The 13,327-nt window shown below is 50.6% G+C and overlaps 1 protein-coding gene across 1 annotated transcript in view; it reads left to right on the forward strand.

Annotated features, from left to right (window-relative positions):
• The first annotated feature begins 841 nt into the window (after positions 1–841).
• The window catches only part of cica (capicua transcriptional repressor a), a 56,436-nt gene continuing 43,950 nt past the window's right edge, over positions 842–13,327 (forward strand). The window contains 3 exon segments of the mRNA XM_080443094.1: positions 842–1,016; positions 7,537–11,497; positions 11,970–12,246. Coding sequence (XP_080299220.1) covers positions 7,811–11,497; positions 11,970–12,246 — 3,964 coding nt within the window. The 5' untranslated portion in view covers positions 842–1,016; positions 7,537–7,810.

A 13,327-nucleotide genomic window follows, 5' to 3' on the forward strand; every position in this document is an offset into this window, starting at 1 on the left:
AGTAAAACAGAGGAGTCGTGAGAATTTGGGAGTTGGTGTTCTTATTGCCACTCTTTAAAACTACACCTCATCTACCTGTAGCTTAGTTACACACTGTGAATTGTGGACAAATTGCACTTTCAAGTGAGAAAGCAAGATATAGAATATGTGCTGGATGTGGAAACACAACCGCAATGCTGTGGGGTTTCTTAAGTCTGGGACCTGATTAAACAAACAAAATGAATGAAATGAAAAACAAACAAAAACATCTCCTTTCGACAGTCCTCAGTGACTGTTTCTGTACTTTTATGTCAGTTGTCTGCATGCCTGTCTGTCCCTGTTTGTTGTTTGTAGGAGGGGAGGGGGTACTGATTGAGAGAGAGAGAGAGAGAGAGAGAGAGAGAGAGAGAGAGAGAGAGAGAGAGAGAGAGAGAGATTGAGAGCGAGAGCGAGAGTTAGGGAGATGGGGACACACACACACAGAGAGAGAGAGAGAGAGAGAGAGAGAGAGAGAGAGAGAGAGAGAGAGAGAGAGAGAGAGAGAGAGAGAGAGAGAGAGAGAGAGAGAGAGAGAGGTATAGAGAGGGAGGGAGAGAGAGAGAAAGAGTTTCTGTGACGCTGCGCCATCATTGGCCGTCGCAGCCTCGGTCCCTAACAGCTGTTCTGTGTTTTCCCACACCGCGATTGGCCCAGGAGGCGCGTCCGTCAAATTTCACTTCGCCACGCGTGCTCCGCCCCTTCGCGCCGCTCCCGAGGCTCCCATTGGCTACTGTATGCGTTTGCGCTCCGCTCATTGGCCGAGCGGCCTGGTTGTCAAGGCTTCGGGGGCTTCATTCACCATTTTGCGACTGTAGTGTAAGAAGGTACAGCCAGGGCAGTCAGTGGAGTTTTTTTTTCTCCTCCTTTTAAGTTGCTTTGCTGGAAGAAACACGTAGCGGGGCCGTTACATATCCCCCACATTGGACATTTAAAGCGTGTTATTCTGCCCCGTTTTCCCCGCTGACCGGACAGAGCACCAGGCTGCAGGAGGACTCGGGGTGAGTAAGAATTAAAAAAAAAAAAAAAAGCCCACAAATCTTTCTCCTCCTGCAGCACTGCTGCTGCAGTAACAGCTTGTTGTGGCTTTAGGTGCTACGTTGGTACATGTTTACCGTCCATACACAGAGACTACAGTATGGTGGATGTATGGGGTCGATATCGTTGTGTCTGCTGTCATTTTTTACAACAAGGGCTGCGGATGAGGAATAATATAGAGGGCGGATAGGATTGGGTGTCTGGGGGTGAGAAAAAGGGAGCGGTTGTTGTAAGTGAAGCTAGAAACTTTTCCACTAGAAATACATTCAACGCCATTATGGCGTTGAATGTATTTCTAAGTGGGAAAAGTTTCTAAGTTATAACTGCCATTGGGGACTTCCCTACAACCGTTCTCTCCCCCGTTATAATAAAGCAACGAAAGCTTCCACAAAACTACGCACGTATATATTATTGAGCTCTCCTTTTCTCACGCCATGGATATAAATAATAGGCTTTAGTTTCTTCCTCTTTTTAATGAATCAATGTGGCTATTTGGTCGTAGCTTTTAACGTTTTTAAGGGCGTGCGGTGCCGGGGCCTTGATCTCTGTTTTTTTTCGGCGACTTTTTTTTTGTTTGTTACAACGTTACGACTTATGGTGGGTCTTAATACAACGTCGTTACGATAGTACACACACCCAGAGGATCGATACACAAAGTTGCACCGAGGCTTCGGCGATGTTTCACAATGACTGTCACTTTTCGGATTGGCAACAATAATGACTTTACCTGCTGTTCGTCGCCGGAATCGCCGCCGTATGTTATGTATAGGCTTTAAGTGGCCCGGATTGACAAAGTACGGTGTTTTCCATCGGTGACACTTTGATAACTGTCGTGCACACGGACGCACACGACACCATCGGACGAGATCACGGCTTGATAAAGGTGTTAAAAGGCGTTATTTGACCGTTATTTCCAAGAGGCCTTGGTGTTGTAGTGTGTAGAGTGAGGCCTGCTGCCCTGCACACACCGTCCACGGCCTGGTGGTGTGTGTAGTAAGCAGATAGTAATCGCAGCACTACGAGGGCTTGACACATATACGGTACTATTGAGCTAAAGCAGAGGTGACGACATTCCTCCGGTTTACTTTGCATTTTGCAGTTAGTGTGCCTTCGCTTGAGGCATGGATCAAGTTCTTTAACTGTGGGAGGGAGTGTACACTGTTACACACAATGGAACCAGATGGATCCTCACGGGGTCAATTTGGTTACATTTGTTATTTGTCGTAGAATGTATGAATACAAAAAAAAACATTGAGGATTTTACTGTATACTTTCATTGCTGCAGATATGGAGTGTGCGTGCGTGCGTGCGTGCGTGTGTGTGTGTGTGTGTGTGTGTGTGTGTGTGTGTGTGTGTGTGTGTGTGTGTGTGTGTGTGTGTGTCAGTGAGAGGGAGACGTGTGTGTGTGTGTGTGTGTGTGTGTGTGTGTGTGTGTGTGTCTGTGTGAGACATGTATGTGCGTGCGTGTGTGTGTGTGTGTGTGTGTGTGTGTGTGTGTGTGTGTGTCTGCGCATTTATTTCAGCCCAAGTTTGGGCTCCATGTAATGATTGCGCCATTAACTTAATCGACGCTATTATATGAACTGCTTATGGTCACGTTGCTCCAACTATGTTGTCCTAATGTTGTGCTGTAGTACTATTCCACCAGGAAACGGTAATAGCTAGGCAATAACATAACATGGTCATTACTATTAGCGTATACGACTTGTGGGTGCCATAGATACTAGCTACTATACTTCCCATATAGGCTTCTATCTATCTATGCTCCATATATTTCACTATGGCAATATCTGTTGCGTCAGTATATCTTGTAAAGCTGTTATCATGACTCTGACACCAGCTGTTGTACACAGTACACTAACCCTACTGAGTAAACACATGGAGCATACCTCTATCGTGACCAAGTAAGGCAGCCTGCCAAATTATTTTATGGCGGCTGTTCTCTACGAGTCCCCTGTCCTAAATAGGAATTTACATATAGCACACATCATGCAGGCAGTGATGATGACTGCTTGCTCTGTAGACTATAGAGTAGGCCTATATAAACTACCGCCTATCATCGGATAGGTGTTTGCTATCTCTCTCTCTCTCTCTCTCTCCCTCTCCCTCCCTGTGTGCGTGATGTGGCCTTGAAGCCGAGGGGTAGCTAGCTACTCATCCTCTCTGGAGATGGATGTTTCTCTCCAGCCGACATGATGCATCCCATATTAAAAGGCAGGGGTCATCGCAACGCTGGCTTGTGGTGGACATTTTTGTCAACATCTTTGTTTTTCCCCCATGGACACACAAATGAGTGGACAATAATATGAGCCAAATCACATAAAGAGCTATAGCCTTAAATAACCTTTACAGGTCTGTAACTCTCAGAGTTAGGGGGGTCCTTGAAAATAAAAAAGTCAGAGAATCACTGTCCTAGTGGAGGAAAACCTGGAGACTGACATTCAGTAATTGGGTCTTATGATCAATATAAGAACATTATAATGTTATGTGAAAATCTTACAATCTAAAATTTGCCACTGACAAGGCCAAGTCTTGCCACGGACACATTTGTCCGTGTACGGACACATCGATGACCCCCTTTTAAAAGGACATGAGCTTGAACTAACAGAAGCTTTTCTAAAGAGGCGCAAAGTCAGACAGGCAGTCAAGGAGACAGACACATAGGCAGCATGCAGAAAGACAGACAGCATGGTGGGAGTAAACAGAGATTAGCCGTATAGACACTTAAAACCTATATATACTTTGTTGACCGGAGTCCCCTAGGGGTTTATACTAGGCACCCTCCTTTTTCGCCATTACATCAAATCTCTTCGCTGAAAATGTCTGATCTACAAGCTCACAGCGTGTCACATTGTGACGTATTGTGAGCTTGTAGAGCTGATATTTTCTCCAAATGTTCGCCCGCAGAATAGGGATGCTAGGGTTCATACAGTATGTGGTTACATTACATTACATTACATTACAGTCATTTAGCAGACGCTTTTATCCAAAGCGACTTACGGTAGACATACACATACAGGTAAACAGGGTAAAGGACAGACGTGCAGATAGACAGAGACTTAGGAAGGCAGTCAGTCAGTCAGGTGGTAGATAAGACGAGTCGATAAGACAATAGAGGTAGGCGGACAATGAGACTGGTGGGAGGACAGAGAGACTGGTAGAGAGAGAGAGAGAGAGAGAGAGAGAGAGAGAGAGAGAGAGAGAGAGAGAGAGAGAGAGAGAGAGAGAGAGAGAGAGAGAGAGAGAGAGAGAGAGAGAGAGAGAGAGAGAGAGACACTAGCAGACACTTGACCTATAGGCAGGGCAGGCAAAAGTGTATAAGCAAGCAGGTGGACATGCAGGAGAATAGACAGACAGGCAAGATAAATGGAGATAGAGAGAAAGACAGACAGGCAGTGCAAAAAGACATTTTAAAATGTCGACAGCCTGGATAGAAGGTACACAATAAAATCTTCCGAGTTAATTTAACCCATTAAAACCGGGAGAGCATCCTTGCCATTTTAGATTTTAGCGCTGGCTGTTCAAAAATAGCATATATACAAGCTCACAGCGCGTCAGTTTGTGCCGCGCTGAGAGCATGAATATTAAAGTTTGAGAACTACTACTTTAGAAGGCTTTTTTTTTTAGAATTGGCCTCAGGTCTTAAAGTGTCAAAGTGTGAAAATTGACCCGTAAGGGCAGGAGTGTGTGCATAGACAGACAAAACTAATAGATATTCAGACAGAGACGGAGTGGTGTGTAAACAGACAGGTGATCGATGTGACAATGACAGGCAAAGGACAGAGGTAGCATCATTAAAAGGCTGTTATGTTGGAGATAAGGGGCTGTTTTGATTCTCGCTGTTGTGCGGTAGTTGTTGTTGACGTCTCGCTGTAGCTCGGAGCTCGATGGAAACTCCTGTGTTGGAACAAATGAGGCAGAACACACACACAGTGACCCGGGCATGCCCTGCACATACAGTATCAGACACACACACACACACACACACACACACACACACACACACACACACACACACACACACACACACACACACACACACACACACACACACACACACACACACACACACACACACACACACAGTGCTGGATGGAAGAAGAAAGAGCAAACACAACCTACTCCTTTTCGAATTACAGGCATTTCTCACGCAAGCCTTCGTCAGCAAAAAATTATATACATATTTTTTTAAACATTTTGTCAATGGGAGCGTGTCTGTAAATGACCTCTGGTATAGTATTAGAGTGATTCCGCATGGAATAAGAATATATGTATGGATTAAGAATGTGTGTACGTGTGTATACGTATATATAGGTACTAGGGTAGTAGTAGTATACTAGTAGCCAGAGAGAGAGGGGGGGGTGGGGGTGAAGTTGGGGGAAGTTAGGTAATGGTCTTTGACAGGAAGTGAAGATTGTAGGGGTGGATTTACTTGAGTATGAAATATACAGATAAAGGTCATCACAGAGAGAGAGAGAGAGAGAGAGGGAGAGGAGGGGGTGGTACACAGATATGCAGAAATGTAGAGAGGTATACAGATCACACTATGGAACAACAGCGAGAGGCATAGCAGACAGAGAGAGAGGAGGGGTACAGACAGAGAGAGAGAGAGGCATACATCTCACTGTAGGGACAGATAGAGACAGATGGCAATATAGAGTCGGAGAGAGAGAGAGAGAGATGTGCACACAGAAATACAGAGAAAGAGAGAGGCGGATACAGACAGAATTGTAGAGACGGCACGCAAGGGGAGAGATAGTGAGAAAGCTTGCAGAAGAGACAGTGGGAAAGAGACACACAGACTGACTACGTGAGAGAGAGAGAGGAGGGAGGGAGGGAGGGAGGGAGGGAGAGTTTCAGAATGCGAGTGAACAAGGAATTCCCCCGCCTCTACTGCCCTGGCCAAGAAACCGTAGTGTGTGTGTGTGTGTGTGTGTGTGTGTGTGTGTGTGTGTGTGTGTGTGTGTGTGTGTGTGTGTGTGTGTGTGTGTGTGTGTGTGTGTGTGAGTGAGAGCGTGAGCGAGCAAGTGTGCACATAAAAAGGCTTGTCTGGGCAAGCACTTGTAAAGTGCTCCTCACTATTTCCATACTGTGTTGTAAGCCCCATACTGTGTTTACCCTAAAATATGGCCTTTTGCTTTTAATATGTATCTTGCATGAATGCAGGCCTTGCGTAACGTGAGTAGAACCTATTATGTAATGATTTAATGTGTAATGAATTTGTAAATAAGTACAAGATGACTGTAGTACTATGGCATGTCATTTTGTAGTGAGTGACTAAACAGGTGGCTGAAGATGTCATTCTTTTTAATGTACACACGTGTGGCCGTTAGCTTTTACTTTGAAATTAATTTACTTTGAAGTTAACATTTACTCTGAATTACTTTAACATTGCTTTTTAAATAAAGATAATGTATTTTGGTGCCTGTAGACAGGTGTAATGGTTAAGATGCTGAATTGTACAATGTTGTATAACCCTGCTAGCCGATTTTGCTTGTGTAGCTACCTGTTTATTCCCTGCACTCTTTGTTGAGATTCTATTCTCATTATAATAAGGAAAAAAAGGGAAAGGATATGGAATGACCACATTCCCTTCATGAAAGCAATAATTAGCTATGGTTTTAAGTCGCATTGTGGTTTTTGTTAAGCACAAATATCAAAAGTACTACAGAGAAAAAAAACATTTAAGTAAACATTTTGGTTTGGGTTTAATGAGCCACTTTGCTTTCAACATCATACATTTAGCCAGTGATGTAAAGTAACTAAGTACACTACATGTACTCAAGTACTGTACTTAGTACAATTTTGAGGCATTTCTACTTTACTGGAGTATTAACAATTTTCAATACCTTTACTCCACTACTTTAAAAAATATATATATTATTTCAAATCATACATTACCCCCTTCAGCCCTATATATTTTTTTTGCCATTTTAGAATAGCCGATCTACAAGCTCACGATGCAATCTTCTATTTTCTTTTTTAAAGATTTATTTTTTGGAGCTTTTTATGCCTTTATCATGGCAGGACAGTAGGCTGACAGGAAAGGGGAAGAGAGTGATGGGGAGTGACACGCAGCAAAGGCCGGGACTCGAACTCGCGACACGCTGTCAGGCTACATTGTAGCCTAGATGCCCGGACCGCTACGCCAGCGGCCCTCCCAGATATACTATTTTCAAAAGATTTGTATACATTTGAAAACTTATGCAATGGGACATTTTGCATGATGAGTACTTTAAGTACATTTTGATACCAATACCTTTGTACTTTTACTCAAGTAAATTCTGAATTCCAGACTTTTACTTGTAACAGAGTATTTGTACATTGCAGTATTGATACTTTTACTTTAGTAAAAGATTTGAGTACTTTTTCCACCACCGCAGTTAGCTCTACCTTATACAGTGAATAGGCTTTGTGCGTTATGTCACAATACGTTTACCACATGAGTAATCCTCTCTCTGTGTTTCCTCTTCTCTCTTTCAGAGTCTCTCGAAAAAAGGTGGAAAGTCACAAAACGAGGAGGAAAGTACGGCACGAGAGAGAGAGACCCCGGAAGAGGAGGGAAATAGAGACGGCGTGGCGAGAAGACGAGAAATAATAAAAACGAGGAGTAGAGCGAGTGTGAGTGCCGAGAGAGAGAGAGAGAGACAGAGAAAGGGGCAGAATCTCTGGGTTAAATAAATAAACAAATCAAAAGGACTTGTCTGGTGGGAAAGCGGGAGGGAAGGAAAAAACAGAGAGACATCTAGATGAAAAGATGAAGCCGTTAAAGAAGCAGGGCCGGCGCTCCCCTCCCTCCACCCGGACCAAAGGAGGGAAGCGTCGCGCGGGCGACACCCCCGACAGAGGAGATAAGAGAGACCCAGACGAGCACAGAGACAGGAGCAGATCCCCGGAAAACAAAAACCACACCTCCTCGCCGTCGTCATCATCGTCGTCCTCATCATCCTCCTCCTCCACCTCTTCTTCTTCAAACTCAGAGTCCTCCCAGGAGGAGCCGATCAGGACGCGGGCCACTCTGGACGGGGAGGGTCTTCACAGAGACGGTCCGAGGCTCTCGGAAGCGGCAGGGGGCGGGGCGCCGGCACCGATGGACCCGGGGAGGTTGGCGTCGCCGGCCGTGGCCGTCGCCGGCCACAACGACAGCGGCAGCAACAGCAGCAACAGCAACAGCAGCACGCCCAGCGCCAACAACAGCCCTAACCCCGCCTCCAGCAGGAAGACGGCCACCTTCAAAGCGCGCATGCCCAAGAAGAAGTACATCTCCGAACATTGCTCGCCCGCCGCCGGTAGCCATGGCAACCCCGCCTCCGGCACGCCCACGCCCCCCCCACCCCCGCTCCCTCCTGCTCTCCCTCTGACCGGCGGGGTCATAAGCCAAGGGCCGACGGGAAGCGACGTCGGCGGTTCGGAAAATGGCGGTCAGACGAGGAGGCCCATGGAGGACTTTCACAACAACAACGGCGACAGGACCAGCATCAGCGGCACAGGGACCCCTCAGGACGACTCCCCGGGACCGCCCACCCTACCTCTGTCCGCGGGAGGGGACAGAGACAGACCGGGGCTCGGCGAGGGGTCGAGAGAGGCGGAGAGAGTCTCGCCCAGCCCGCTGCCCCGCTGCTCCTCCACGGACACGGCCAGCGAGCACTCGGCCGACCTGGAGGTGGTGGGAGACGCGCACACACGTCCCCCGATGCCCACGCACCACAACCCCAACAGCCTCCCCGACGCACTCACCGACGCCCTGGCCAAGGGGCTGAAGAACCAGCGTGTGCTCGCCCGTCAGCTGAGACGGCGGAGCGAGGAAAGGATGGACGATGGAGGAGGAGGAGGAGGAGGAGGAGGAGGAGAAAAGACAAACGGGGAGTGTTCAGAATCGGTGTTCCGCGCCGGTGTGGTCCGTAAGGTCAGCGGTGAGTTCGGCAGCCTCGAGGTGCTGTTGAACGGAGAGAAGGCGCTGTGCTGCTACCCATACCGCCACCAGCAGGGCGCCACGGGCGGCGAGGAGGAGGTGGACATTATCCTGGACGCTCCTCCTCCAGGCTCTCACCCGGTACCCATCGGCGCCCGTGTGTGCGTGCCGTTCGGAGACCAGGACAACGGCGAAGGCCAGAGGCAGTGGTACCGGGAGGGCGTGGTGACCCAGGTGGACTCTCACCCGGCCGTAGCCCACCCTTACCGGGTGCTGCTGACCGAGGACAGGGGGTCGGCCACGCCCCGTCTCAGGGACGAAGAGGGGGACGGCAGGGGGTCGGCGGCGGGTTCCACCAAGGCGGTGTGGGTTTCTCGGCAAAGTCTCCGCCTCCTGGTGCCCCCCTGGGACCTGGACCTTCCCGCCATCTGTACCTCCGGAGGAGGAGGAGGAGGAGGAGGAGGAGGAGGAGGAGGAGGAGGAGGAGGGCGAGATGAAAGGGAGGGAATCAGGGAGAGTGAACGCGAGGAGCGCGAGGAGATGGAGGTAGAGGTGGAGCAGGAGCTGTGTCATCGGGGGATGGTCCAGACCAGCATGGCTGCCATGCTGGGCCACGGTGGCGGACTGCCCTACCCCGGCATGGTCCCGACCTCCTCGAGCACGCCTTCCTCCTCCAACATCAGCTCCCCCATCACTACGGCCTCGGTCCTCAGTCTGGCGCCGGGCCGGGACTGGGAGAGGGAGAATGAGCTGGAGCTGCAGAGACAGCAGGACATAGAGAGGGAGATGAGCGTCACACATCAGCAGCAGCAGCAGCAGCACCCGTACATGCCGGGTGCCATCGAGGATATGGAGGTGTCCCACTTCAGCATGGTCCCCATGGGGACCATCATCCCAGGGGCCAGCCCCATCGGGGTGTCCCAGCACCGCCACATCATCTCCAAGCCTCCGCCAGGCTACCTCAGCCCTCACCTGTCTGTGGTGCGGGGCATCGGGATCCCCCAGGCCCACCTCGCTCTGAACCCGCACCCGCCTCCCTCACCGGTGCTGCTGGGGCTCGACCCCGCCACGGCGGTCGGGGCGGCCGTCCTCGCCGTGCCCCAGCTCCCTCCTCTCCCTTCCATCTGCTCTTCCACCGCCTCCTCCTCCTCCAGAGCAGAAAAGGCCTCCTCGGGCAGCGGAGGAGGAGTAGGAGGCTCCTCGGGTGCAGGAGGAGGCTCAGGTTCCGGCGCGACATCTTCCTCCTCCTCGCGTTCTCGCACGCCACTTACGGCCGCACAGCAGAAGTACAAGAAGGGCGACGTCGTGTGCACGCCCACCGGCATCCGCAAGAAGTTCAACGGCAAGCAGTGGAGGCGGCTGTGCTCCCGCGAGGGCTGCTCCAAGGAGTCACAGCGCCGGGGATACTGCTCCCGTCACCTCTCCATGAGGACCAAAGAGATGGAGGCCAGTGGCGGAGGCAGGGAGCGGGGAGGAGCCAGCAGCACGGGCACCCTGACCCCCTCAGACCTGCGTCTGGGCGGCGGCAGGGCTAGCTCGGAGTTTGACTGGGACGAGACGTCGCGGGACAGCAGCGAGGCCAGCAGCCGGGGGGGAGACTCCCGTCCACGTCTGGTCCTGCCCTCCCTCCTTCCCCAAGACCTGTCGCGCTTCGACTTCGACGAGTGCGAGGCGGCGACCATGCTGGTCTCCTTGGGGAGCTCGCGCTCAGGCACGCCCTCCTTCTCCCCCATCTCCAACCAGTCGCCCTTCTCCCCGACGCCATCGCCCTCTCCCTCACCGCTGTTTGGCTTCCGCCCGGCCACCTTCTCTCCCATCACCGCGCCCCCTTCGCTGACGCCACGACGCCACCGCCAGCTCAGCGGAACAAAGCTGCCGGGCACACCGGGCGAGCGAGAGCGCCACCTGTCGGGCATCATGCCCACCTTCCAGACTAACCTCACATTCACCGTGCCCATGAGCCCCAGTAAGAGGAAGCTCGACAGCCACCATCCTCCTCCGCTCCCGGTGGTCCATGACTACCACATCAAGCCCGAGCTGCATCAGCAGCAGCTGATCGGGGTGGGGATTATGGGTGGAGGGGTGGGGGACCCAGCCCTGGGTCTCAGCCCCGCCGCCTTCCGCGTCCTCTCCCCCCACAGCCAGCCAAACACGCCCTCCTCCCTCTCCTTCCCCCGGCCTCGCAGCGCCACCAGCCGCCCCCCGTCCTCCGCTGCGTCCACCCCTCCGCCAATGCTGGTGTCGCCGACCCCTCCCTCCCCTCTGCCCCAGGAGCCCTCCCCTCGACGCATCGTGCCGCTCCGGGACTCGCCCGTCATCGTGAGGAACCCGGACGTCCCCCTGGCCAAATTCTCGGACGGTCCGCTAGGGAGGAGGGAGAGGAGCCGGTCCAGGGAGCACAGCCAACCTCCCCACCTGGCCGCGCCTCCCCCGGACCTCCAGGTCCCCGTCCCTATCAACGGGACCGCCACCAACGGAGCTGTGCTCCTTCGTAACCCAGCCTCCACCCTGGTACTGGTCACCTCCAGCTCTGTAAGAACATCACTCTTTCTAGTCTCTTTGATTTTATGTCTGTAAAAGCATCAACTCAGCCTTTAGAATAGATCAATGGCTCCATACCTTTTTTGAGCTCTGGACCGCAAGCATATTTCAAACAATTGTCAAGGACCATCGCACCCCATCGCCCCACAACAATATAGATATATTTAAGCATAATTATAAGAAGGCATAACGTATCATTTCTATTTTCTTTCTATATAAATCTATATATTCGACTAACATTGAACAATTATGATCTTAAAGCTGGATTTATATTTAGTTGCGCGCTGGTGTCGTGTACCAAAATAGCCGATCTAAAAAGCACTCACCGTTTTGCAGCGCGACACATTGTAAGCTTGTAGATCGGCTATATTCGATGCGCTCATTTCAACAGTCACATGTAATTCATAAAATGTATAAAATAAATGAATAGATTTTCAAACTAACCGGCCCACTTATCTCCCAGTCTCTAACCCCAGGTACACCAGGCCACTCTGCCCTGTCCTCTCCCACCACCCTGGGGTTGGTCACCACCTCCACTGGTTCCACCCTCTCCTCCTCTGGCTCCGGGGGCCGGGAAAGAGAGAGGAAGCCAGGGGGCCACCAGGACGCCTCTGGAGGGGCCCTGCCACAGCCGGTGGCCTGTCACCCCTCGCCCACTGCCCTCCTGCCCCTCATACTGCCAGCCGAGTCACCCCACCCCGCCCCGCGGAAAGACATCATCATGGGACGTCCAGGGACAGGTAAGGAGGCGGAGGTGTGTGTGTGTGTGTGTGTGTGTGTGTGTGTGTGTGTGTGTGTGTGCGTGTGCGTGTGCGTGTGCGTGTGTGTGTGTGTGTTTTTGGCTCAAGGAGGTGATAGGTGTTTTATCTGTGATCCTTGCACTCCTTACTTGTTGTTTGTTGATCTAGATATGAAAGCTTGCTCTACTTCTGTCCTCACCCTAAGGTTTTCAAAGTGTGGTCCCTGAGGGAGTTCCACTTCAGCCAAATGAGCAGTAGTTGAATTTAACAAAAATGATATTCACTTTAGTAATTGATGTAATTATTACAATGCAAAAAAATGTACGACTCACATTCTCACAATGTGTTTCAATATCACTATGAATCTATTTCTCAGGTACATGTACAATTTCAATTAAATTTAGACAAACCATCCTTTCAGGCAAGACAACCTGAATAGGGTTCAGTGGCCTAAATGTGGGGGTCCTCCTTGACAAAGAGTTTTGAAGAGCCCTGCCTGCGCTAACCTATACTGTGGATTAGAGCACAGGTTACAGTGCATAGTTATAGAAAAGGAACAGAGAGTCATATCGTTCTTACCAACACAAATTATTGAACAAATGCACAATGCAGCCTCTCGTCAACTAATAGATCTCAAGGACAATTGATTTGAAACTAACAGGCTTAAACTCAGACCCATTCCACTCAATTCCTGCACACACACACACACACACACACACACACACACACACACACACACACACACACACACACACACACACACACACACACACACACACACACACACACACACACACACACACACACACACACACACACACACACACACACACACACCGGTCTGTGTGAATGAGCGGTGTTCTTTCTGGTTCATATGACAGGGATGACTGTGCAGTGATAGCAGATCTTTGTGAAGCACAGAGGTGTGGGAGGTTTTAACATTAACTGTGGTGTCTCAGGCAGTGGTACACTATGTGTGGGGGTTGACTCAGAGTACAGTAAGTGTGTGCGTGTGTTTGTGTGCGTGCGTGTGGTGTGCTGGTGTGAGAATCAATGACTTCCACTGCTGTGTGTGTGTGTG

The sequence above is a fragment of the Gymnoscopelus braueri genome (assembly GCF_963280865.1).
Source record: "Gymnoscopelus braueri genome assembly, chromosome: 11".
Classification (NCBI taxonomy): domain Eukaryota; kingdom Metazoa; phylum Chordata; class Actinopteri; order Myctophiformes; family Myctophidae; genus Gymnoscopelus; species Gymnoscopelus braueri.